We start from the raw sequence: 27,012 nt of genomic DNA on the forward strand, positions 1-27,012 counted from the left end.
CTCACTGCCACCTTCTAAAGTGGTATTGCCCAACAGAAATATAATGCAAGCCACATTGTCATTGAAAATTTTCTAGTAGTCACTTTAAGAAAAGTACAAAGAGGTAAAATTAATTTTAATGATAAATTTTACTTAACATAATATATACAAAAACATTATTTCAACATGTGATTGGTATAAAACTTATTAACAAGACATTTTACACTTTTTGTTTTGTATGAAGCCTTTGAAATCTGGTGTGTATTTTACACCTGCAACACATCTCAATTCCCAAACTAAACTTCATCAGAAACAATTGATATGTATTTAGATTTGATAAAATTTACAGTTTAAAAAATAGATTCACGGGCTTCCCTGGTGGCGCAGTGGTTGAGAGTCTGCCTGCCGATGCAGGGGACACGGGTTCATGACCCGTTCCGGGAAGATCCCACGTGCCGCGGAGCGGCTGGGCCCATGAGCCATGGCCGCTGACCCTGTGTGTCCGGAGCCTGTGTTCCGCAAGGGGAGAGGCCACAACACTGAGAGGCCTGCGTACCGCAAAAAAAAAAAAAAAAAATAGATTCACATATTCAGGTTGCTCCAACATACTTCAAAATTTTCCAATAACTGAATCATGAATCAGTTTTTCAATTTAAATTGATTAAAACTAAGTAAAATTTAAAATTTGGTTCCTCCGGACTTCCCTGGTGGCGCAGTGGTTAAGAATCTGCCTTCCAATGCAGAGGACGTGGGTTCGATCCCTGGTCAGGGAACTAGATCCCACATGCATGCTGCAACTAAGAGTTCGCATGCCACAACTAAGGAGCCCACCAGACTCAACTAAGGAGCACACGTGCCACAACTAAAGGAGCCAGTGAACCGCAACTAAGGAGCCAGCAAGCCGCAACTAAGGAGCCTGCCTGCCACAACTGAGACCCAGTGCAACCAAAAATAAAAAATAAATAAAACAAAATTTAAAAAAAAGAAATTGTTTGTTTAAAAACAAATAAATAAATAAAATGCAGTTCTTCAGTGGCACTAGTCTTTTTTTTTTTTTTTTTTTTTGGCTGCGTTGGGTCTTTGTTGCTGCAAGTGGGCTTTCTCCAGTTGTGGCAAGCAGGGGCTACTTTCATTGCAGTGTGGGCTTCTCATTTCGGTGGCTTCTCTTGTTTCAGAGCACAGGCTCTAGGCTCGCGGGCTTCAGTAGTTGCAGCATGTGGGCTCAGCAGTTGTGGCTTGCAGGCTTAGTTGCTCCAAGGCATGTGGGATCTTCCCAGCCCAGGGCTCAAACCCGTGTCCCATTCATTGGCAGGAGGATTCTTAACCACTGCACCACCAGAGAAGCCCCTCCTTTATTTCTGCTGGGCCATGTGCTGAGCTGCAAGAGGCTTACTGTCTATGACCTATATTTCCAAATTGGATGCACAGATTCTCCCCTGGGGAAGAAATGAGAATAGAAAGAGATGTAGGATATAAGGGGCACCCTAAGTGTAGTGGCTACCAGCTTGGGCTCTGGAGACAGACCGACAGACCTAGGTGTTAGCTGAGATGTTACACTTACACATTCCTGAAAATCTCACCTTCAGTTTCCTCATCTGTAAGGTGAGGAAGCTTCCTGTGAGGGTTAAAAGACCTCATGCATGTAATGCAGCCAGTAAGGGCTCAGAACATGGAAGTGATTATTATTGTTGTTGCATGAAGACACCCCAAGGTATAAACAAGAGAAAGAAATTGTAACAGTAAGCAATCGGTAACTTTTTTCAAAAAGCCCAAATGAGTTATATGCTGTTTCAAACACTGGTAGCCTGGTACAACTTAATAACCTCTCTGCTTCTTCCTTTCAAATAGAAACACTCTGTCATTTGAGGTGGCAACTGTCCAGTTAAAAATACTCACCTCCTCAGAGGTCCTGAAGCTAGAGCGGCACGTGAGCAGAAGCTGGCTGGCTGTGACTTCCCAGAAAGCTACTGTTTTCCTGGCAAAGAGCTGTCTGGTGCCTTTTGCCCTTTCCTCCTGTCTGAAACCCAACCTTGGTGCCTGGAGGTGGAGTCGCCATCTCTCAGCCCTGTGGATGAAAGGCCCACCCCGTGCTGCTGCATATGGTCCCACGGGCTGTGCGCAGAGACCGCTGTGGTGAGTCAGTCAGAGTCCCGGCAAGACACAGATGGCCCACCCCAGTGAGCTAATGGTGGAGACTCTTAAAACAGGCACTATTTGAAAAGGTGTAGTCAGTGTTAGGGAAACTTGGTTACGAATTGATGCTATAGGGCTTCCCTGGTGGCACAGTGGTTGAGAGTCCGCCTGCCGATGCAGGGGACATGGGTTCGTGCCCCAGTCTGGGAAGATCCCACATGCCGCGGAGCGGCTGGGCCTGTGAGCCATGGCCGCTGAGCCTGCGCGTCCGGAGCCTGTGCTTCGCAACGGGAGAGGCCGCAGAGGTGAGAGGCCCGCGTACCAGAAAAAAAAAAAAATTGATGCTATAGCACCAGGAGTGGGAGGAAGCAGCCGCAGGGGAGGGCTGCCCAAGAGGAGCGCCCTCTGTTCACCCCCACGAAAGGGACTAGGAGGTACATTACCCCAACCTTACAATCTCCTGTTGGTGGTGCCTCCCATTGGCCAAACCCAGCTGGAAGTCAGAGACCTGGAGACGTCAGGTGATGTAGTACATTTAGGTCAGCCTCACGGCACTGAACAAGTTAAAGAAGAGTAGAGAGTAGATCTTCATAAGCAAATGGAAACTATCCATGCCCCGGCGCTGGGTGACTCAGCAGCCCTGCACATGTTAAGTGAGGAGGGCAGAGCAAGAACACAGGAGAAGCCTCAGTCCCGATGGCACCAGGAGTCACCAGAGCAGCCTGAGCTGACTACTTACGGAGCATCTAACCGTGTGAGGAAAATAAACCTGGATGCAGTTAAGTTACTTTGCTTAGGTTTCGGTTATCTGCCTGAACACAGTCCTATGTGATCTATATGCATGTTCGATTTGTGCTATCATTAGTCAACACAATGTATATCTGAGTCATTATTATTCCATGTTTATTTCTTATTAGTTGAAAGCCAAATGTTCATCATTTCTTACCCAATGGGCCTGCCTTGGCTGAGTGTATTACTTTGTAGATAAGTAGGTAAGATAAACTCTATTAAGGCTGATAAATGTGACTGGAAGGAAGGGAAGCAGCATTGTGCAGCAGCAGTGAATCACTGCACTGGGTCAGGCTGACAAGCCTCTATTTATTGCCTCTGTCTCCCAGGGCTGGGCTCCAGGATCATCCACATGGGGCAGGAAATACAACTATGGGGGCCTCAATTCCCTCTCTTTGGCTGGTGGGGCTCAGTGATGGGTCATCTCCTTGTCCAGAGCTTAGCTGCTCTGGCTCTTGCCTGCTACCCCCTGAGCTGCAGCAATCGCTCCTGCACCTGACTCTCTGTACACAGGGTCCCTTTCTCCCACGTGAGATGACTGCTTTTCCTCCCTGGCTTTTGTGCCAGCTCCTTCCTCTGGTAATTGGTGTAGGCTCTACCTGGCCTGGGGTCCTGCCTCGTTCTGGCCAGCTGCCCTCTCCAGGCCTTGGCCGCAGCTCTCGCCATGGCTGGAGCCCTGTGATCTGGGAGCAGACCTCTCAGACACCATCTGCTTCCTCCGTCTCAGGAACAGTGCCTGCCTAGGCTCTCTGCTGTTGAGCTCTGCCTACCTGCTGGCACTCCTCAAAACCCCTTCTCAGACTGCTGCCAATAAGCCCTTGGCCTGAGTTCTCAACTGAGATTAAGGCATCCGTTGGACACGGCCATTTTACACTCCTGGCTGAAAACACTGCACTGTCTGCCACCTCCCAGCACCAGCCCCTCCCTCTCGGACTGACTCCTCAGTGGCCCGTAGCTCAGGAGGGGTAGAAACAGTAGTAATATAATGAAAATGATAGAAGTTAAACAATCTATGACTTACTAAATGCTAACCACGTGCTAGGCATTTCATAAGCGCAGCACTGTCCTTGCTCTGCGTGGCATCAGCACCAATTTCAGTCACCACAGTGTAGCTTAATAACATCAGTCCCCCTACAACACAGTTCAAATCTGTTACCACAGTATATCAACTGAGTAATTGGATAATTACTAACTTTGCTGCTAGCTTTTCAGTCCACAAAATTACTACGCTGATAACAGAGCCACATCAATGATGAGTGACCAATCGTGTCACTTCTTTGACAGTCTGTCCTTGATTGGTCACTGGATAGCTGTTATTCGGCTTATGTACAGACAGCAAAGCATGTAGTTGTGTTGCTTCGTTAATTCCCAGTGAGAAACCCATGTGACATCTACAAAAATGGATAATAGAATTGGCCAACAAAGAGAAACGTTAGCAAAGAAACAAAAAATGATAATAGTGGGAGTGACATTCAAATCAAAGGTAAATGAAGTTAGAGAAGAAATTAGTTGGCCGTGGGATGATACTGTTGCTATTCAACTCTAGCTATGCAGCCAGAAAAATCTAGTAAGGGTGATTTTACGAACATAAATAAGGAAAGTGGTTGTGATGAGAGGGATGGAGATGTTCCAGAGGAAATGACATGGGCAAAAAAATTCATATCAGAGGAACTCTCAAAGGTTATTTTATGATGTTAAAAGTGCAAAGGATAAAATATGGGAAGCTGATCCAAACTTAGAAAGGAGTATGACCATTTTCCAAGGCACAGAAAAGATGCTCACTCCTTACAGTAAGTTATATGGCAAGAAGGTTAAACACTGCTCAGCTGCTCTTGGTAAGTTTTATACCAAAACCAAAACCAAAACAAACCCTAAATATTTAATTTTCATCTTCAATATGTCCAATGTTTTAAATTACAGTAGAACAAATAAACATTAAGTTTACTATTAAGTCTACTATTTTTTTCATTTCTTTAAACATTTAAAACTAACAGTAAGAGAACTTTAATTTTTTTTTTTTTTTTTTGCTTTTGCGGTACGCGGGCCTCTCACTGTTGTGGCCCCTCCCACTGCGGAGCACAGGCTCCGGACGCGCAGGCTCAGCGGCCATGGCTCACGGGCCCAGCCGCTCCGCGGCATGTGGGATCTTCCCGGACCGGGGCACAAACCCGTGTCCCCTGCATCGGCAGACGGACTCTCAACCACTGCGCCACCAGGGAAGCCCGAGAACTTTAAATATTTTGACAAAAATTTTTAAAGATCATGAACAAAACAACTGTAATTTTTCCCATTAGTAATTAAGATCGCTTTGCAGGGTTTCAGCTTCCATGGCCATTTTCACAGAACTGCACTCTCATGCAAAGCAGGGACAGCCTGTACTTTGCATATATTATCTCAGTTGATCTTCAAAATAACCTTAAGAAATAGATGCTATTACAATCCCCATTTTATAGACAAAGCATCTGAAGCTCAAAAAAATAAATAATTTGACCAAGACCACATAGCTAGTAAACGGCTATGCCTATTGAATTCTAAATCCTGTGATCTTAACCTCTATGCTATACTAAGATTCCAGGTAAATGATGGTGTTTGATATGGGGGAGCGGGAGTGAAGGAGAGAAAGTGGTGACAGATGAAGGCATCCTCTCTAATGTAACTTCAAAAGGCTAGAGCAGTGCTGTCCAATGAGCTTTCTGTTTTTTAATATATTTTTATAGAATATAAACAATTATATAATCTATGCAATAGACATATATTCAACCCCAGTCCATGTGTAAATCTTCATGTACTTCTGAATCCATCTTTTCTTGATCCTCTAGGATCTTGCTCAGTCAAGTTTCAACCTGCCCTGAGACAGGCCTACTTGGTTAACTCACCAATTCTCATTTCCAACCTTCTTCTCCCTTGCCTGCTTCTCATTACTGAGGCTAAAAACAAACAAACAAAAACACTTTCCTAGACTCCTATAGCCACCCTCCTGCAAGAAGACCCCCACGGTCTGCTCTTCTCTTCTTTCTTTGTGATAGAACCTTGACTATTACCCGAGCACTTGGCCATTCTAAATAAAAACTACATTTCACAAACTTCCTTCAACTAGCTGTGGCCTTGTGACTAAATACTGGCATGTGGGATGTAAGCAGAAATACCATGTACAATTCCAGAATGTGTTCTGGAGAGGGGAACATTCCTTTCCCCTACTCTTTCCTGCTGGCTGGAGTGTAGATGCAATAGCTAGAGCTGGAGCAGCCATCTTGGATCATGAGCTGGAAGGACGAATTCCAATCTACAAAGTCTACAAATTCCTGAAGATGTGGTGAAATAGAGCTGCCATGCTGGCTTTGGACCGCCATTTCCAAAGTTCATTTAGATGGGAGAAACATAAACTTTTAAAGCCTATTTCTGTCACTATAGCTAATGTAATCTTAATATACCAAATGTCCCAGTTCTGGCCAGTGAAACCTAAGAGCAAGTATGCTGGGTGGCTTCTGGGCAAGATGCTTTTCCTCCCTGTAAAATGAAAGCCCTATTTCCCCATCCTGGCTGTCCTCCTGCTTCATGCCTTTGGGCATGGTTGTATGGGGACACAATGTCCAAAGGTACAACGACCTTCTTTTGACCATAAAGGAAAAGTCAAGAGAAATTCAGAACTGCTACCTGGAACCGTAACACCACTGAACTGCCAAATTAACCCTAGACCTACCTACCCCAGATTTCTTGTGCAAGATAATTAAGTGCCTTATCATTTAGCCACACTGTGTCGGATATTCTGCTACTTGTAACAAAAAGCATTTCCAAATGACATATTCTTTTGCTATGATTTAAATGTCTGTGTCCCCCTCCAAATTCATATGTTGAAATCCTCACCCCCAAGGTGATGGTGTTAGGAGGTAGGGTCTTTGGTATTTTGGTGCTTAGGTCATAAGAGTGGAGCCCTCATGAATGGGATTAACGCCCTTATAAGAGACCCCAGAGAGCTCCTTCATCCCTTTCACCAGGTAAGGATACAGTGAGAAGTCAACAGTCTGAAACCTACAAGAGTATCTTCAGCAGAATCTGACCATGCTGGCACCCTGATCTTGGACTTTCAGTCTCCAGAACTGTGAGAAGTAAATTTTGGTTGTTTATAAACCACCCAGCCTCTAGTATTGTGTTACAGCAGCCTAAGCAGACTAAGACATCTCTATTGCTTCTTCAGTCTTACCTTTTCAACTGGATCCTTCTTCTGAGCCCACAGTCATGTTTCAAGTCTCATCCTTGGAAAAGAATGAGAAAAGCTTGCTCTGTACACAGCCATTTCTCCCCTCCAGCCACTGTTTTTTCTTTCCTTCTGGGGGCAAGTGTCTGTAAAAAGCAGGCTATACATGTTATCTGTGCGTCCTCACTTGTTATTCATTCTTCGATCTTCTGTGGCTTCCCTCCTCCCACTCCACTGAGTATTTTAATCTAGGCCATTAATAACCTCTTAGTTTGCAGACGTTGCTTCTTTGTCTTTTTCTTTTCTGACCTCTCTATGGCTCTTGGCTTTGATAACCACTTCCACTCTGTGAAAGCCCCTTAGCCTGTGGCTTCTTTGACATCGCCCTCACCCAGTTCCCTTTTGACTTCTCTCGCTATTCGTTCCCCATTTCGTTCACGAGAGCCTCCTGCTGTCTTTACCTCTTAAAAGTTGGTTTCTTCAGGGCGCTATTCTGCCTCATTCTTCTCTTCCCTTTCTACACTCACCTCCTAGGTGGTAACTTCCATTCTTAAAGTTTCAAAGATTGAAGGTAGCTTTCCTGAGAATTGGGGACCTAATCTAGACTCCTCACTTAAGCAGCGTTGAGTCCAAGGTGCTCTGGTAAAATATCTTTCCCATTGGATTAAGCATCCTGTCATGTATTGAACTGTGTCCCCCCCAAAAACAGATATGTTTAAGTTCTAACCTGTGATTGTGACCTTATTTGAACATAAGGCCTTTGCAGATGTAAACAAGTTAAGGTGAGGCCATTAGGTGGGCCCTCATCTGATATGACTGGTGAACTTATAAGAAGAGAAGAAACACAGACACACAGGGACAACACCATATGATGATGGAGGCAGAGGTTGGAGTGATGCTGCTACAAGCCACAGAAGGCCTAGGATTGACGGCCACCACCAGAAGCCAGAAAGAGGCAAGGAAGTATTCTTCCCTACAGGTTTCAGAGGGATCATGTCCCTGATTTTGGATTTCTACACTCTAGAACTGTGAGACAACAAATTTCTGTTGTTTTAATCCACCTGGTTTGTGGTACTTTGTTACAGCAGTCTTAGGAAACTAATACAGACCTCCACCACTGTCCTGAAGCTCCTTATCTAAGCAACCAGTTATCACTTGTAATCTCCTTTGTCTTAACATTTTGCCTTCATCTCTCCCTAGTTCAGAGATTTTCAGACTTTCGAATATCATACACCAGTTTTGATTTTTTTTAATTTGAATATCAACATTGGGTTTGCAACTTTTAATTTTACCCTTAGTCTTTTGCTATAAGGACATTAAAAAAAACAAAACAAAACAAAAAAAACTACCACCCACTTACAGTATCAGTCATAAAAGTTAGGACATTTTAACACTAAACTCTCAGAATAAAATATAATTCTTTAAATAAAGTATTTAAAGTTTTATGAAAAACTCATGGCTCTACCCCAACTTTTCCAGTATTGTTTCAGATACCTAAAAACTTTATAACTGAAACATTTAAAAGCCCATGTTATGTATGTGACCAAGAAAAATATCAGTACATAAATATTCATAGCTTTCTTTCTTTGTTTCCAGCCACCTTCCTATTACAATTCCAAATTCTCTTTGACCATATTATGAAACTGGGGAATTAATCAGTGACAGGAAGAACTTGAAAAGCAGGAGCTGGAAAGAATAGTAAGAATTCCTTTTTAAAAGGGAGAGAATTACCTCTCAAAAGGCAGTTTAGATGAACGAGAAGGTGGGAGAGGCATGGTTAGGTTTGAGGGAATTGGGGGAGGAGAGATGAGCTAGGCATACGAGAGAAATTGAAAGTAGTAAGATGAGGGAAATGAAATTTTAGGAAATTTGGCCTACATTATGTGTATTCCCTCTTTGATACCGTCTTTAGAGTGTGAGGTAGGGATTTAAATTGCTTTCATTCCCCGCCCCAACCTCTGCCGCTGGACTTGTATCTCTTTGAGTGTGATTCTGTGTAGGACCAGATCACAAAGCAGCCCGGACTTAACAGGGTTACTTATGACTGTATTCACAGTAAGTATGGTATAGTGGTTAGGGGTTGGGGCTCTGGAATCAGAAGCTCTGCGTTTGAATACTGGCCCTAATTCTGCTGTGTGCCCATGAGAAAATTACTTTACTTTTCTGTGCCTCATTTCCCCATCCACGAAAGGGAAATAACAGTACCCACTTCACTGGATTGTTAGGAGAATCACAAATTAATTCATATAAGGCAAGGAGGACAGTGCTTGTCAATGAAAGACCCTCAAATGTTAGATAGTAATAAAAGATAAATCTATATATAACCTCCCACCTGCTTAAACAAAACAAAACAACTTTCGCGGCTCACCGTTCCTAAACTTCTTGGCATGTCACCCTCCAAATCTGATCTGCCTGACTTGCCTTTGCAGGCTTAGCTCCGACATTCCCTCCGGTGTTCCCAGCCGCGAGTGGCACGCAGCGCTCGCGGCCTCTCCACCATGGTCCAGACTGCCCCCCTCCCCCAGCCTTCAGGGGCATCCTCTACGCCCAGGCTCTCTGCGCGCAGTCACGCCCTCGGCGGAGATGGACTTCCCTCTCCTCTCCCCGCGCTCCTGGCACTTCAAAACCTATACGAGAGCTTTTCCCTTGCTGTGTTGTCATTGTTTAAAGCATCTGTCCCCAACCTTTTTGGCACCAGGGACGGGCTTCGTGGAAGCCAATTTTTCCACGGAATGGGGGGCGGGAATAGTTCAGGCGAAGAGGAAGCCTCGCTCACCTCCTGCTCAGCCCCTGCTGTGTGGCCCCTTTCCTAACAGGCCCGGACAGGTTGCGGTCTGCGGCCTGGGGGTTGGGGACCCCTGTTTTAAAAGGTCTGACTCGCACATCCTAGATGCTCAAAGTGGCCGTAAAGGAAAACGCTGTATCTTCTCCCACAAATAAAAAACTGGAGGCTCTGGATGAGGAGGGGAGACTGGTCGGTAGGAAATTTCCTTCCACCCTAAAATCCCTTGTCCAGGGTGCCAACACCAGCCACGTCACCCGGGGGGGGGGGGGGCTCCCTTGCCAGGACCCCCTCTGCTCCCCGCAGCCCTCCATCCTCACCCTGGACGCCCGCGGTCACGTGACCATCACCCTCCTCCGTGGGGTTCCCCTCCTCCCGCGTGCACAGCTGGAGGCGGGTCCCAGCCCTCCTCCCGGAGCAGCGGCGCCGGAGCAGGCGCGGTGCATTGTGGACAGAGGGGCGGGGGTTGGGAAGATGGCGGCTCCCAGCCTCCTCAACTGGAGGCGGGTTTCCTCCTTCACGGGGCCGGTCCCCCGCGCCCGGCACGGACACCGCGCGGTGGCCATCCGGGAGCTGATGATCATCTTTGGAGGGGGCAACGAGGGCATCGCCGACGAGCTGCACGTCTACAACACGGGTAGGCGCGGCGGCGGTTCTTCGGCCCCGCCTGTGGGAGCCGCGGAGGGGGAGGGGAGACGAGGCGGCGGCCGCGGCCCTGACAGCTGTCACCGCCGGGTCACTGCCTCCTCCGGTGGGCGGCGGGGAGCGAGTCTCGGCCGGGCGGCCCCAATCCCGCAGCGTCCCGGGCCGTAGCTCCGTTTCTCCGGGATTGCCGGGGCGGAACCGGCCCCCGTGCGGGGCGCGCCGGCCCTCGGGCAGGCGGTCCCGGACCCCCCCGCCCCAGCCCTGCTGGCGGACGTAGGCGAGAGAGACTGTTTCCATCCGCCTGGGCCTCTTCCCGAAGTCTCGCCCACTCCGGGGCCCCGAGATCCCTCCCTGTCAAAACCCACCTCCAAACCAGAGCTCCTCCGGGCCTTTCCCGTCTTTGCCTGCCTGCCTTCTTTAGGAGGAAGAGAATATAGGGGAGATGAGGAGGGAAAACGAGAGGCCTTCTGGTACTTTCACCCCAAATACAGACCCGTACCTGGCAGTTGTTAGTCAAGATTCTTACCCCGTTGGTAGCGCTCTTCACTGGCGGGGAAGTGGCTCGTGGGTGATACCGATGCCTGTCTGCATGGTTGGGTGTGTGTGCCCAAGCTCAGCCGTTCAGCGCTCGGGGAGGACTGTCGCCTTGAGCGCCGCTGCACATCAGAAATGCCCCCGGCCGCGGAGGCCCTGACTTTGAGTACCTCCGTGGAACAGAAAGGAGGTTGCAATTTCATTTTTCCCACTTGTCAATGCGCCAGCAGTCCTAAGGAAGCTCTTTTCTTGGTGTAAGGCTAATTAATGAGTTTGAAGTCTATGTCGTGATCAATAACTTTTCTTTGACCAAACAACTTAATTATAGTGGTCATTTAGAAATTAATAAAATGGTGGAGTAGGGGAAACTTTATTTTTTCACCTTCTCCTCCTCCTGGCACCCCAGCATAAAAAAGTTAAAAAGTTAGTCGACAATTTGGTAGACTGTAAAAACCTTGGGTGTGGAATAAGTTAGACCTGGTTTGAATTTTGCTCTGCCAGTTGCTCAAGGATCAACCCTAAAGTTACTGAACCTAAGTGTCAGAGTTTTCACTTGTAAAATAGAGAGGATGATGCTCCCCACGTAGGGTTTTTGTTGAGAAATTAAGTGATATAGATCAGGGTTTTCAACAGCAGCATGATTGACATTTGAACCGGATAATTTTGTTTGTTTTAGGGGCTGCCCTATATCCCCAGCCTTTTACCCACTAGTTGCCAGTAACACCCTCCTCCTGCAGTTCTGACAACTGAAATTTTTTTGTTTGTCCCTGGGTGGGCAAGACCATTCCCAATTAAGAACCACTGATATAAATGATTCATATAAAAGTACAGACTCATAGTTTGTGATAACTGTTTATTATAATTGGTTTTAATTTTATTTTGGCAACTAGTTACAAATCAGTGGTTCCTGCCAGCTGTTAGAGGAGACATCCCTCCAGGCTGTGCTGCCCATGGATTTGTCTGTGATGGTACCAGAATATTAGTATTTGGGGGAATGGTTGAATACGGAAGATACAGCAATGAGTTATATGAGTTACAAGTAAGTGTATTTCAAATTTATTATCTCAACCTGAAATTTTAATGATATTGCTCATAATTCTTTGAAAGATTGCAAAATGTTTCATTAACATGCTTAAAATAGTGTGAGCTTCACATTTCATAGCTTCAAAGAAAACATTTCCACTTCACTAAAAAGCCAAAGTTTCCTTTTTTTTTTGCCCGCGCCGTGTGGCATGTGGGATGTGGGATCTTAGTTCCCTGACCAGGGATCAAACCCGTGTCCCCTGCATTGGGAGCGCGGAGTCTTATCCGCTGGACCACCAGGGAAGTCCCAAAGCCAAAGTTTCTAGTGTAAGTCTTTTTCCAATACCCAGTGCAACATTTGTAACATTAAGATACCTGTTACTTAGTCTCAGTTGTACAAGTTATATGTTTGAGCTTTTGTATCTTAGCGCAGTCTTTCTTTAACTTTAGCCTGCAGCAGAAGCACCTGGAGGGTTTGTGAAAACACAGATTGCTGGGCCCCGCCCTTAGAGTTTCTGAATCAGTATTCTCTACAGAGAATTTGCATTCCTTCTGAGTTTCCACCTGCTCCTGCTGGTCTCCAGACCGTACGTTTTTGAAAACTTCTGCCTTAGTTACAGAAATTGTTACCCTCACGCTAATAATCACTTTTTCCCCCTTTCTGGCAGTACATACAAAAGGGGTAACAGTTTCAAATAGCCTTTCTAGATTTTACTCTCTAATAAACCAGACGCAGAGCCCTCTGTGACAGCCCTAACTGACTTTTATTCCTGAACTGTATATTCCCACTTCTGTGATCATAAGGATATCTGGTAGTTGGCAGATGTAGGTGAATTATGCCTATTTACAAGCAGTCCATTTAAAAATTTTTTCAAAAATAGTTTTAGATAAAGAAAGCATCCATGGCTAGAGAATAAGTTTTGGAGTTTGGTTTGTTAAGTGATCTTTATGTTGGAGTTCCCTGGTGGTCCAGTGGTTAAGACTCCGCACTTCCACTGCAGGGGGCACAGGTTCGATCCCTGTTTGGGGAACTAAGATCTCACATGCCATGCAGCGGCCAAGAAAAAAAAAAAACTTTTTAATGAGCTTTATGTTTATTTAAAGGTTAAAATATATACCATCCATGGATTACCTAATTTCAAAAAGTGAGAGTACATAAATTACATTTAATCTTAAAGCTATAAATAATGTTGAATTTTTCATTTGGAAAATATTTTATAACTGTTAGTGTTTATTATTATAAGCTTAGTTTGCCATTGTGGAAAGCTGTGAATATGGAAGATTAGACTGAATTTCTATTGGAACACTCATTTTAATTCCTGAAGTTATCTGGTTAACTTGTCATTTGTCCCAAAAGTAACTTATTGAAGTCTTCTGATCGGATTCAGATTAAAATGTATTGGTATGATGTTACACTATTGACAATATAGGAGCACTTTCCTGATTTTGTCTGAGAGTATTTATGCTCTTTTTTAGGCAAGTCGTTGGTTATGGAAAAAAGTGAAACCATATCCTCCTTCTTCTGGTTTACCTCCTTGTCCTCGGCTGGGACATAGCTTCTCTTTATATGGTAACAAATGCTATTTGTTTGGTGGCCTGGCAAATGAAAGTGAAGATTCAAACAATAATGTTCCCAGGTATGCCAACACTTTTTCAGACCAAATGTTTATTTTACGATTTAGATTAAGAACATTTCATTTCTTCCATCTTTAATTATCAAAAGTGATGAAGCTTAGCCATTTTCAATTAAACCTAACAGTGAACAAATTTGTGTCCATTTTGTGTTTTCCTTAGTCCCTGGAGTATATCTGTTTTCAAAACTGCCTTTTCCGATCAGAAATCATCTTATTAAATTGATATTAATATAACTGCTTGTGGCAATATATTTGTATATGTTGAGCCATAATGAATTTTAGTTGTCATAAGCGATAATGAAAAGTAATAAATGGATATTTTCAAATTATATTTCTCTGAGAGTTAGTGACAAAAATCTGAATATAGAATGAAGGCTATCATTTCCATTTTTCTCATAGGAAGCTGTTAAGAGTGGTTCACACAAGCAAGTACTTTCAGAACCAATTCTCTCCTCCTTTTTCCAAACAGAATTAATCACTGCCTCTTTTCTTTTTGCATAATGTTTTGATCACATGGTCATTATAGCATTCAGGATTTGGAGGTTTAGAATCCAAAAGGCTATTTTCTGATTCACTGCTTACCGTGTATGTGTCCTTTAGTGGAAGTAATCTAAGCCTGTTTTCCTTCACTGTGAAATGGGAGTGATTAAATACCTACCTTTCAGTGTCATTGTGATTGCTAAATAAGATTATTGGAATAATTTTCAAAGGACTTTCAAGTTGCCATCAGCAATATCAGTAGTTGTCATCGCCATTATAATGTGTCTTTTTACCTACATTAGACTGATAATAGAGTTAGCTTTTTTTTTCCTCCAGACTTTAAAAAATAACATATACTAAAACTACATGGAAAAATTGGAAACTGGAGAAAAGGAAAAGAATTTATACCACCACACTAATCCAGATACTTTTACTTTTAGCCCATGTCTTTTTTTCATTTTCCATTAAACAATTTTTTTTAGGTACAGACTTGTAAAATTCAAGAAACTAAAAAGTATACGAAGTTCTTTCTCATAGCATCACTGTTCCCCAGCATAGGCAAGAACACATAATTCAGTTTGATGTGTATCTTTTGGAACCTTTTTCATGTAACACATTGTATTAGCTTTTGTTGTGTTAAGGGTAAGCTTCTCAAGTTTATGCTGCTAGAGGGAATAACTAGATACACGTGATACTTTTTAAAACCTTGATTAAAGCTAGCACATTCATTTCTGTTGACATTCCATTGGTCAGAGCAAGCCCTAAAGCCAAGACCTGAGTCATGATGCAAGGATACATGTTCTGCTTTCTGGGAGAGGGGACTTGGGAACCTTAATCTGATTCTACGCAGACATGTATTTTTTTTATACAAGTGAGGTCTTTCTTCTTGCTTTATGACTTTGGCTGTTTACTTGTTTGGGTTTTTTGTTTGTTTTTTACTTTTAACAATATATCTTTACATGGCAGTAGATATGGATTGACCTATTTTTTAAAGGCTGAAAAGTAGTCTGAATTATGCAAATTATTTAACCATTCCCCTACAGATGGACATTTAAATATTTCCATTATTTTGCTATTACAGTTTTTGCACATGTATAAATATTTTTGTAGGATTGATACTTATAAATGGAATTGGGGGGGAGGGTGTTGGTCAAAGGGTACATTTAAGTTTGTTTAGGTACCCCTGAATCAACCTCCAAAGAGATGGAAGTATTTTATACTCCTAATAACTGTGTACGAGAGTGCCTTATACCCTCAGCAATACTGAATCATCTCACTCTTCTTAGTTTTTGCCAACATAATTGGTGAAATACATTTCATGGGTTTATCTTGATTTATTTTTAAACTAGGAATGAGCTTGATTAACAATGCTTATTGGATATTTACAATTACTTTTTTGAAATTGTTCAGGTCCTTGTTTATTTTTCTATTTTAAAAAGTTGAAGTATATATTATATACCATAAAATTCATCCTTTTTATATGTACAATTCCATGATTTTTAGTAATTTACAGTGTTGTGTAACCATCACCACAATCCAGTTCTAGAACATTTCTATCACTCCAAAAGAAACTTCTTATTCATTTGCAGTCAGTCTGCATTCCCATACCAGTCCCCAGGCAACTACCAGTCTACTTTCTGTCTCCGTAGATTAGCCTTTTCTGAACATTTCGTACAAATGTGCTTTTGTGCATTTATCTTCTTTCACTTAGCATAATGTTCTTAAGGTTCAACCATGTTGTAGCATGTATCAAATATTTCTTCCTTTTACTGATGCATAATACTCCATTGTATTGATATATCACATTTTGTTTATCTGTTCATCAGTTGGTATACGTTTGGATTGTTTCCAGTTTTGGACTTTTATGAATAATGCTGTTATGATCATTTGCATACAGGTCTTTCTATGGACATGTATTCATTACTCTTGATTAGATACCTAGTAATAGAATTGCTGAGTCATGTGGGAAATTTATACTTCTTAAGTACTACCAAACTGTTTTCCAAAGTGACTACCATCTTACCTTCCCACCAGCAATGTATAAGTGTTCCAAATTTTCCACATCCTTGTTAACACTTGTTATTGTCTGTCTTTTTTTTTTACAGCCAACCTAGTGGGTATAAGGTGGTATCTTATTATGGTTTTAATTTGCATTTCCCTAATGACCAGTGATGTTGAGCTTCTTTTCATGAGCTTTTTAGCCATTCATATATCTTGTTTGATGAAATTTCTATTCAAATCTCTGTTCATTTGTTAGATACACTTGACCAACAGGCACAAAAAAAGATGCTGAACATTGCTAATTATTAGAGAAATGCAGATCAAAACTGCAATCAGGTACCACCTCACACCAGTCAGAATGGCCATCATGAAAAAGTCTACAAATAGGGCTTCCCTGGTGGCGCAGTGGTTGGGAGTCCGCCTGCCGATGCAGGGGACACGGGTTCGTGCTCCAGTCTGGGAAGATCCCACGTGCCGTGGAGTGGCTGGGCCCATGGGCCATGGCCGTTGAGCCTGCGCATCCAGAGCCTGTGCTCTGCAGCGGGAGAGGCCACAACAGTGAGAGGCCCACATACCGCAAAAGAAAAAAAAAAAAAAGTCTACAAATAATAAATGCTGGAGAGGGTGTGGAAAAAAGGGAACCCTCCTACACTGTTGGTGGGAATGTAAATTGCTGCAGCCACTCTGGAAAACAGTATGGAGGTTTCACAAAAAACTAAAAATAGAGTTGTCATATGGTCCAGCAGTCCCATTCCTGGGCATATATCTGGAAAAAACCATAATTCGAAAAGATACGTACATGCCTGTGTTCATAGCTGCACTATTCACAGTAGCCAAGACATGGAAACAACCTAAATGTCCAAAGACAGATGAATGGATAAAGAAGATGTGGTACACATATACAATGGAATACTACATAGCCATAAAAAAAGAATGAAATAATGCCATTTGCAGCAACATGGATGGACTTAGAGATTATCATACTAAGTGAAGTAAGTCAGAAAGAGAAAGACAAATACCACATGAGATCACTTATATGTGGAATCTAAAATATGACACAAATGAACTTATCTATGAAACAGAAAGAGACTCACAGACATAGAGAACAGACTTGTGGTTGCCAAGGGTGGGGGTGTGGGGGAGAGATGGATTGGGAGTTTGAGATTAGCAGATGCAAACTATTATATAGAGAATGGATAAACAACAAGGTTCTACTGTATAGCACAGGGAACTATATTCCATATCCTGTGATAAACCATAATGAAAAGAATATGAAAAAAATGTATATATTTATATGTATAACTGAATCACTTTGCTGTACAGCAGAAATTAACGTAACATTGTAAATCAACTATACTTCAATAAAATAAATCTAAAAATAAAATTTAGTTGCTTGTATTCTTATTATTGAATTATAAGTGTTCTTTATATATTTTGCATACAGGTTTTTTAAAAAATCAAATATGTGATTTGCAAATATTTTCTTCCCATCTGTAGCTTGTCTTTTTATTTTCTTAATGGTATCTTTTGAAGCACAAAGATTTTAATTTTGATAAGTTCAGTTTATCCATTTTTTCTTTTATGGGTCATGCTTTTAGCATCCTTTTTAAGAACTCTGTGTGTGTCTCAAGGTTACAAAGCTTTGTTCCTCTATTTTCTTCTAAAAGTTCTGTAGTTATATCTGTGATTCATTTTGAGGTAATTTTTATTCCTGGGTAAAGTAAGTGTCTAAATTCATTCTTTTACATGTAGATATCCAGTTTTCCCAACACCTTTCATTGAAAAGACTATCCTTTTCCCACTGTATTGTTTTGGCACCTTTATTGAAAATGAATTGACCGTAAATGTAAGGATTTATTTATGGACTCTCAATTCTGTTCCACTGGCCTTATGCCAGTACCACACTGTTTGGATTACTGTAGCTTTATATTATGTTTTGAAATAGGAAGATATAAGTTCTCAAATTTTATTACTCTTTTTTCAAGAATGTTTTAGCTATTCTGAATCCTTTACGTTTCTGTATAAATTTTAGGATCAACTTGCCAATTTCTGCAAAAAGGTCTTCTGGGATTTTGATAGGGATTGTGTTGACTATATAGATCAATTTGTGGACAGTTGCTATCTTATTAGTATTGAGTCTTCCAATCTATGAACATGGAATGTCTCTACATTTATTTAGATCTTCTTTATTGTCAGTCAGCGATATTTTGAGGTTTTCAATGTACAAATCTTGCTCTTATTTTGTTAAATTTATTTCTAACTTTTTATTCTTTTTGATGACATTGTGAATAGATTTGGTTTCTTAATTTCATTTTTGGATTGTTCATTGCTAGCATATAGAAATACATTTGGTCTTTGTATATTGATCTTGTATCCTGTGACCTTGCTGAATTCATTTATTATTTCTAATCATATTTTCATGGATTTTTGTTTTTCTTTTTATTAGTGATTCTTAGGAGTTCTCTATGTAATTTGTTTTATATGTTCCAGATATTTTTTCCCAAGTCTTCTGTTTGCTCCCCCCGCTTTTTTAAGGGTTTTCATTTTTGTTTTATCAAGTATGACAATATACTTTTTAATGGCTTTCTGGTTTGTATCCTGCTTATTAGGAAGAATCTCCTGTCCCAAAACTATAAAAATAATTTTTCTATATTTTCTTCTAGTACATTCACAGCTTTGTTTTTGTGTTTAAAATATTAATGCATTTGGAATATATTTCTGTGACTAGTGTGAGGCTTTTTACTTTTTCTTCTGAATGAATTTTCAGTTCTCCCACCATTTATTAAATAAGCCAGTCCCCCCCCACACAATGTGTTGAACTCCCATCTCTGTCATGTCTTAATTCTCTTAGAATTGGGTCTTTTTCTAGACTCTCTAGACCAGGGGTTACAAACTACTCTCTGTAGACAAAATTTGGCCTGCTGCCTGTTTTTGCTAGTAAAGTTTCATTGGAACCCAGCCATGTCCATTCATTTACATATTGTCTCTGGCTGCTTTCATATTAAAAGGGCAGAGTTGAGTAGTTGTGACAGAATTTATGGCCTACAAAGCTTAAAATATTTACTATCTAGCTCTTTCCAGAAAAAGTTTGTGAGCTCTTGTTCTAGACTCTCTTCTGTTTCATTAATATATTTACCTTTCTATCTTTAATTGTGATGTTTGCTGTAGGTCTCTAGTATATGCCTTTGATCAGATTAAGGAAGTTCTAAAAAAAAAGTTATATATATATGAAGTATAGTTGTATAATATTACATAAGTAACAGGTGTACAGTATAGTGATTCACAATTTTTTAAGGTTATACTCCATTTATAATTATAAAATGTTGGCTATATTCTCCGTGTGGTGCAGTATGTCCTTGTAGCTTATTTTATACCTAATGGTTTGTAACCTCTTAATTCCCTACCCCATGTTGTCCCTCCCCCGCTTCCCTCTCTCCACTGCTAACCACAGTTTGTTCTCTATATCTGTGAGTCTGGTTCTTTTTTGTTACATTTACTAGTTTGTTGTATTTTTTAGTTCCATATATATAAGGAAGTTTTCTTAAATCTATAGTTTGCTAATTCATTTTTTCTTTCTTTTTAACCAAAAAATGGATGTTGAGCTTAATTTTTAAAATTTTCCAAATGGAGGAATTCTCTGGTGGTCCAGTGGTTAAGACTTGGGCTTTCACTGCCATGGACCTGGGTTTGATCCCTGGTTGGGGAACTAAGTTTCCACAAGCTGAGTGGTGTGGCCAAAAAAAAGAAAAATTTCAAAATGGAAAGTTTTGTTATTGTTGCTAATATCTAGTTTTATTATATTGAGGTTAAAAAAAATGTGGTCTATAGGATTTCTCCTTTTTAATGGTTGTTTTTGTGGTCTATTTCACAGTCATTTTTTGTAATTATTCCATAGTTCTTCATAAAGATTGTAAGTTCTTGACTGTTTGGCTAAAAGGTTCTTTATTAAATCAATGTTTTAAATTATTATTCAAAGCTTTTTTATCCTGTGGGTGTAGGTCATAACTTCTGAATGACATGTTAAAATCTCCCAGTGTGATTGTGAATTTGTGTTTTGTTCCTTACATATATAATTTCAACCTGTGTGTATTATTTTGTTGTAGACTTATCTTATGTAAATAGGACTAACAATTAACTAGTATGCACTGGTATAGCATACTGGCTGGGATTCGTTCTGATCTGTTTAACTCTATGCCATATCAGTTGTTAAATAGTTTTAATATCATCCTGCTATTAATAGCTTATAGTTGGATTTGGGGTTCTTTTGTTTCCCCTGCATACTCCCTATCTCCAAGAGACTTTGTCTTAAAATAAGGACGTTTTTTCCTGCCCTTGTAATTTTATGTTTTCCATCTACTCTGCTTGTTGTTGCTTCTCCACACCCCTTTCCCTGCCTTTGCTAGGTTTCTAAAAATTGTGATGAGATTGAATATTTGTGTATGTGTGTTTATATATTTATATAATTTTTATTTCCTGGAACTGCCTGTTTATATCCTTTTACCTATGTCTATTGTGTGATTGGTCGTTATCTTGATTTCATAGGAGCTCTTTATATTAAGAAAATTCTGTGATGTTTACTAAATTTTTTTTCAGTTTTTCTCTTCTCTTTTGACATTGTTTATAGTTGTTTTTTCCCCCAGCCATCTTATTTCCATAGACTATGCTTTGCTTTTTTTCCTTCTCCTTCCTTTTTCTTGATTTATTGTTTTTCTTTGATTCTTTCTTTCCTGCTAATGATTTGAAAATTATACATGCTAATTCTATGCTTCCCTTAGTTGCTTGGAAATCATCATACACATTTAAACTGAAGATGCCTTGTACTCTTTGGAAATAGATTACTGTCTTTTTCTTTAGCCTTTTTTTGCTTACTCCCTTTTTACATATGTTTCGTAGAGTTGTGAATCTTATTCCAGACTACAATAATGTTAAGAAATTAATTTTTTAGTCAGTCTTTCCCAGTGATTATTTAGACCTCACAGCCACGGTTATAAACATCAATTTAAATTTAATTATAAATTACTAGTTTCTTTGCACAACCATTTCTTTTATTCAGTGTATTCTTTCTTGGATTTCTTTTTATTTTTCCTGGATGATCTAGCATCATTTTTTCACAGAACAGTTATATGGCTAAACTGCAGTTGTTGTTTTTTTTGTTTTTTTTTTGCGGTACGCGGGCCTCTCACTGTTGTGGCCTCTCCTGTTGCGGAGCACAGGCTCCGGACGCGCAGGCTCAGCGGCCATGGCTCACGGGACCAGCCGCTCCACAGCATGTGGGATCTTCCCGGACCGGGGCACGAACCCGTGTCCCCTGCATCGGCAGGTGGACTCTCAACCACTGCGCCACCAGGGAAGCCCTAAATTTTGCAGTTTTATATGTTCTAAAATGTTTAATTTTGCCCTCATATTTGAGTAATAATTTGATTACTCAATTTATTGAGAGATAGATTCTTATAAGTGTCACTTTGCTCAAAACACTGAAAACATCATGTCATAGATGAGAAGCTTCATGCCAATTTCTAGAGTAGAAAAGCTATGTAGGACATTGCTATGACATTATAGAGTGAAAATTTAAAAAGAAAAAAGTTGCAAAGCAATATTTGTAGTATATCTTGCTTATACATATGTGGGTATCCATAGAGAGAGAGGTCTGAAAGGGTATTTACTAATTATTGTCAATAGTAATTGATTGTTCTGGTTATCTAGTACCATGTAATAAACTGCCCCAAAAGTTAGTGATGCAAAATAGCAACCATTTTATTGTGTTCGTGGATTCTGTACATTGGGAATTCATACAGGACACAGCAGTGATGACTAGGCCCCCAGATGGGAAGGCTTCAGTGGTCACTGCCATGTCTGATGCCTCAGCTGAGATGGCTGAAGGATGAACTCAACTGGGACTGTCATCCTGCGTGCCTACTTGTGTCCTCTCCATATGGTGGTTTTGTGACAGTTGGACTTTCAGGGAGGTTCAGGATTCCAAGTGCAAGTGTTCTGTAGTGAAGCTGCATTGGCCTTCTGTGACTGAGCCCCAGAAGTCACATAGTATCATTTCACCACACTCTATTAGTTGACGCAGTCACAACCTGCCTAGCACCAAGGGGAGGGGACATAGACCCTACCTCCTCATGGGAAGAGTGTCAGGGAATTTGCAGCTATGTTTTGAAACCGTCACGGTATTGTCATGGACAAGAGTGCTGGCTAAATGATGGCAGGAATTTTTTTAATCTCTTCTGTTCACTACTGATACCCACAAGAGTGCCTGGTACATAGTAGTGTTTGATGAATACATGTTGAATGAATGAGTTATGGGGTTTCTGCTCTTCTAATGGCTTTCTGTATTATATGAATAAGCATATGTTATTTTTATAAATAGAAACAAAAAGCAAATAAAAAGTGTATATCATGTTAATGTTTTAATTTCTTTCATTATATCCTAGATATTTAAATGATTTCTATGAGCTGGAGCTACAGCATGGTTCTGGTGTTGTGGGTTGGAGCATTCCAGTGACTAAAGGGATTGTGCCTTCTCCAAGAGAATCCCACACAGCTGTTATATATTGCAGAAGAGATTCAGGAAGTCCTAAAATGTATGTTTTTGGTGGAATGTGTGGTGCTCGCCTTGATGACCTATGGCAACTTGACTTAGGTAAGCTTAAGTTCATTCAGGCTCAGGAATTCATTATGATTGATAAAGGCAAATATAAAAATTGCTTTGAAAAATATTTTTGATTATAGTTTTTATTGAGTTGTACTTGATATGAGTGATTGCTGATCAGTCAAGTTGAACAAATGAATATTTGATTTATGACAGTAACTCTCCTGGGCTCCCTATAAGTCAGGTCACCATATATTCTGGTTTGCCTTGGATGGTCCTGGTTTATGCTTATTGTCCCACGTAATTATCAATAGTACCCCTTTCACTCTGTGAGATGTCCCAGTTGAGGATGATTGAATTTATGTGGTTACTCTGTCTACAGGAAATGTGGCGTTAGTAATGTTACTGCTGGTCAGTGAAAAACCTCCTTGCATAGCTATTTTAAGGGATCGTAGGAATGAATATTTGGAGGGTATGTGTGCTCCCACTTCTGAGTGTCTTCTACACAATATGCTCTTACTTAAAATGTTAAAATCCTTAATCTGGTTTTAATTCAAAATCAGTAGCACCCTAAATACACCTCTCCATTACAAATACTAACATTCAAGTGTAAATAGATTTCTGTGATTGGCAATTTATGTCAGCTGGAAATGTTTATTTTAAGATGAAATTCAAGTAATGGTTTTGAAACCCTTTGCTTCATTTTTGTAAGTCCTTTTTTTTAAAATTCTGCAAGTTGAAGTAATTTGCTATTATTAGATTAAGTTGCTAATATACTTATTTTTACTTTTAGAAACTATGTCATGGTCAAAACCAGAAACTAAAGGGACAGTGCCACTTCCACGAAGCCTTCATACAGCCAGTGTTATAGGAAATAAGTATGGTGTTTTTCTGTTTTTTAGTCTTCCTTTTTTTTGTCTTTTTAACAAACTTAAGAAAGATAGGTACAAAGAAGAGTGATGCTGCTAATTTCTTGAAAATGATTTAATAATGTTTGATTGTGCTTAGTGAAGATAAAGTAATATGCCCACAGGAGCTAAAATACTTACTGTGCATAAAGTAAGTATTTATTGGGCATAAAGTAATATGCCCATAAGAGACAGAATACTTACCATTTTCTTGTCATGCTGCCTCTTTTACTTCTTCACATTCCTTACAATATCATGCACAGAGTAGGTGTTATATAAGTGTAAGGTAGAGTGTTGTCAAACTGATCTGTCCTCCATCAACAGATTTGACACACATAACTCACTGTTTCTTTTTATATATTTTACATATTTTTCACGTATTGATTTGTACCCAGGTGTGTATTCAGCGTCTATGCTCAATGATTATACTTTGGATGGTGTTATGGATAGAATGTGGACTCTGTAACCAGATTGCCCGAATTCAGGTCTGAGCTTTGATACTTGTCCTATCTGTTCTGGGGCAAGGAAACTTTATTTGTACCTCAGTTTCCTCAAGTATAAAATGTGGATAATAATAAAACCTCCTTCACAAGACTGTCATGAGGATTGAGTGAATTAATACATATAAAATGCTTCAAACAGTGCCAGGTACATAGAGAGCACTCCGTAAAGGTTAGCTGTTACTATCAACAAGTTCCCTTTTTTGTGCAACATTGGGCCAGAATTAGGAATATTGTTTAAATAGAATTTAAGTAAGTGTTTACCTGTGTAGGGACTTCACCTTAAAAGTAATGTTTTAGGAAACAGCTAGTTGTAATTTAGAACCTCATTAGTTCTTCTTAAAAAATAGCCATAAACAAAACCTAATAAGATGTTCATTTTTTTAAATAGCAGAACCCTTTTATAACATGTAGTTTTTCCATTGGAACTCTAATATATAAAATAGATTAAAAAAAAATAGAGCTTCTCTGGTTGACATGAGGCTACATGGCCTGAGCTCTTCCTGATGAGCCTTTCTTCTTCAGCAGCCATCGGGCATGTCTCGAGAACCCTTAGGGCCCTGAGGAACGTAGTCTAATGGTTTTTGTTTGATGATATCAGTGACCAAAGTTATAAGAAACTTAATTCTCTTTGGTTACTATACACATACAATTCTAAATTTAACTTTGGATGTCATAGATCATTTGAGTATCCTTCTGGCAGGCAACCCTTAGTTTATTGCATACATTATTGATTTTCAAATGTATTATAATTGAAATATTTCCCACTTTGAATAACTTGCCAGAGAGTAATAATTTTGATTCTGTATTGCTTCATAAAATTATAAACTCTTGAAAGAAGACCACTTTATTCACTATCGTATTTCCATTACCTTGACAGTGATAAGTGATTTATTAGTCCTGAAGCTTTGAGTCAAGAAAAAATAAATTTGTCTATTCTTAGCATTTTAAATCTGAAAAATAAAATTAAAGCTTTAGGAAAAAAAAACAGCTACTTTATGTTTTCTTTTTTTGTTGTTCAGGATGTACATCTTTGGTGGATGGGTTCCACATAAGGGGGAAAATATTGAGACTTCACCTCATGATTGTGAATGGAGATGTACCAGTTCATTTTCTTACTTAAATCTTGGTGAGTCTTTTAAGAGTTATTAAAATAAAGTTTACTAATAAAATAACTTTTGTTATTTTGTCATTTAAGAAAAGTAGATTAATCATGGATATTTCTGTCTTTAGATACAGCAGAGTGGACCACCCTAGTATCAGATTCTCAAGAAGACAAAAAAAATTCAAGACCAAGACCAAGAGCTGGACACTGTGCTGTTGCAATTGGCACTCGATTGTATTTTTGGAGTGGAAGAGATGGCTACAAAAAAGCACTGAATAGTCAAGTTTGCTGCAAGGATCTTTGGTATCTTGATACTGGTAGGTAAGAGTATTTAACAAATACAGTTTTTCCTTTAGATAAATAAATAATCAAATGATGTCTGTCTTTTGAGACTTACTGCAAAGCCACTGCCTCTCTCTTTCATGTTGGTTTGGCCAAAAAGTTCATTCGGGTTTTTCATACGTGGAGATGGATAAATTCAGGACGTATTTTGGAGTTCTTGTTGACAGAACCGACTGATTTGGGTATGGCAGATGACAGAAAGAGAGGAAAGAAGGATGAAGTTTTTAGCTTGAATAATTTGGTGGTATTTCTATTTATTGAGCTGGGAAAATTGCGGAGAAAACAGGCTTGTGGAGAAAATGGAAAGTTCCATTTAAACCCTGCTAAGTTTGAAATAAGGAGATCAAGTAGGCAATTGAGGGAATAAAGAAGTCTGGAAGCCAGTAGAGAAATCAGATCTGAAGATGTAGTATGTGTTGTTTTATGAGAAAAGCAGATTATAAAACATACCTATGATTCTAGTTTTTCTTTTAAGTGTATAAACAGAAAAATCTGGAAGGATACACTGTGTACCAAAGTATTATCTAAGAGGTGAGATTATACATTTTTTTAAAAGGTTTTCTCTCTTATCTGTATTTTCTGCAGTAGCATGCATTGCTTTTATAATGTAGAAAGTTTAATTTTTAAATTAAGATACTTGAAAAAGTAATAAGTGGAACAGTTAAGTTGGAGACTAAATGCTTTCTATGCAAGAAGTACATACTAGCAAGGAGGAAAAACTATAGAAAATTGAACTTACTGATTCATCTTTGAAATTGGAAATTATGAGCTGAAGTCCAAGGATAAGCTTCTAATCAGTCTCTGAGATTAGAAGAAAAATGTGCACATATAAATTTTTCTCAGTAGCAAATATGTCACTTTAACCAGATTCTATAAGAGATCTGTGACTTTTAAAAGATTAAAAATCATTGTCTCTGAATGGCCAGTTTTTCCATAAACCTTTCCATAAAAGGCTGTGGACAGGAATATCTTTCTAAAAGTAATCATGGCCACTATCATAAAGGCAAAATTTAGATTTTGCTTTTCCTTGTGATAACTTGGCTTCAGTTTGGGCAGGGGAGGGGAGTAGGGTTCTTCATCTTGCCTTTCTTCACTTTTAGTTAAGTTTTGTGCATTTGAGTTCATATAAAGATTAATATACTTCCATAAGTGTTTTTTATGAAAAATAACAGTCTTTTGCTCACACTTTCCTCCCATTTTCCTTGCTTCACAAGCATGTGCTTTCAGCTCTGTTAAACAGTTCTTATGGTATTTACTTACAGTTCTCCATATAACATGAATATGTTACTTTTATTTTTTTTCAGTTTAGGCATAATATGCTCACTTTCTACCGTGGAAGTTAAGGATTTCTCTCTTCTTCCCACCAC

At 39.9% G+C, this 27,012-nt stretch overlaps 2 protein-coding genes across 13 annotated transcripts in view; one reads left to right on the forward strand and one right to left on the reverse strand.

Annotated features, from left to right (window-relative positions):
- GLT8D2 (glycosyltransferase 8 domain containing 2) overlaps positions 1-10,279 on the reverse strand; it is a 57,573-nt gene extending 47,294 nt beyond the window's left edge. For 2 of the 7 annotated variants that reach the window (XM_027107385.1, XM_027107391.1), the window contains exons 1-2: positions 10,199-10,279; positions 7,103-7,242 (exon numbers count right to left, since the gene is read on the reverse strand). The gene's annotated coding sequence lies outside the window, so the exon portion shown is untranslated. Of the gene's footprint in view, positions 1-3,922; positions 4,815-7,102; positions 7,243-9,464; positions 9,810-9,872; positions 10,133-10,198 lie in introns of those variants that run through there. The other 5 variants (XM_027107388.1, XM_027107387.1, XM_027107389.1 and 2 more) reach the window with 5 other exon arrangements.
- The window catches only part of HCFC2 (host cell factor C2), a 46,767-nt gene continuing 30,019 nt past the window's right edge, over positions 10,265-27,012 (forward strand). For 5 of the 6 annotated variants that reach the window (XM_027107374.1, XM_027107375.1, XM_027107376.1 and 2 more), the window contains exons 1-7: positions 10,315-10,515; positions 11,948-12,096; positions 13,557-13,717; positions 22,633-22,841; positions 23,584-23,668; positions 25,221-25,327; positions 25,432-25,620. In XM_027107374.1, the coding sequence (XP_026963175.1) occupies positions 10,353-10,515; positions 11,948-12,096; positions 13,557-13,717; positions 22,633-22,841; positions 23,584-23,668; positions 25,221-25,327; positions 25,432-25,620 (1,063 nt within the window). In that variant the 5' untranslated portion in view covers positions 10,315-10,352. Of the gene's footprint in view, positions 10,516-11,947; positions 12,097-13,556; positions 13,718-22,632; positions 22,842-23,583; positions 23,669-25,220; positions 25,328-25,431; positions 25,621-27,012 lie in introns of all 6 variants that reach the window. The other variant, XM_027107377.1, reaches the window with a different exon arrangement.

The sequence above is a fragment of the Aethalodelphis obliquidens genome, unplaced genomic scaffold (assembly GCF_003676395.1).
Source record: "Aethalodelphis obliquidens isolate GAN/ISIS:26980383/991018 unplaced genomic scaffold, ASM367639v1 scaffold8, whole genome shotgun sequence".
NCBI classification, from domain to species: Eukaryota; Metazoa; Chordata; class Mammalia; order Artiodactyla; family Delphinidae; genus Aethalodelphis; species Aethalodelphis obliquidens.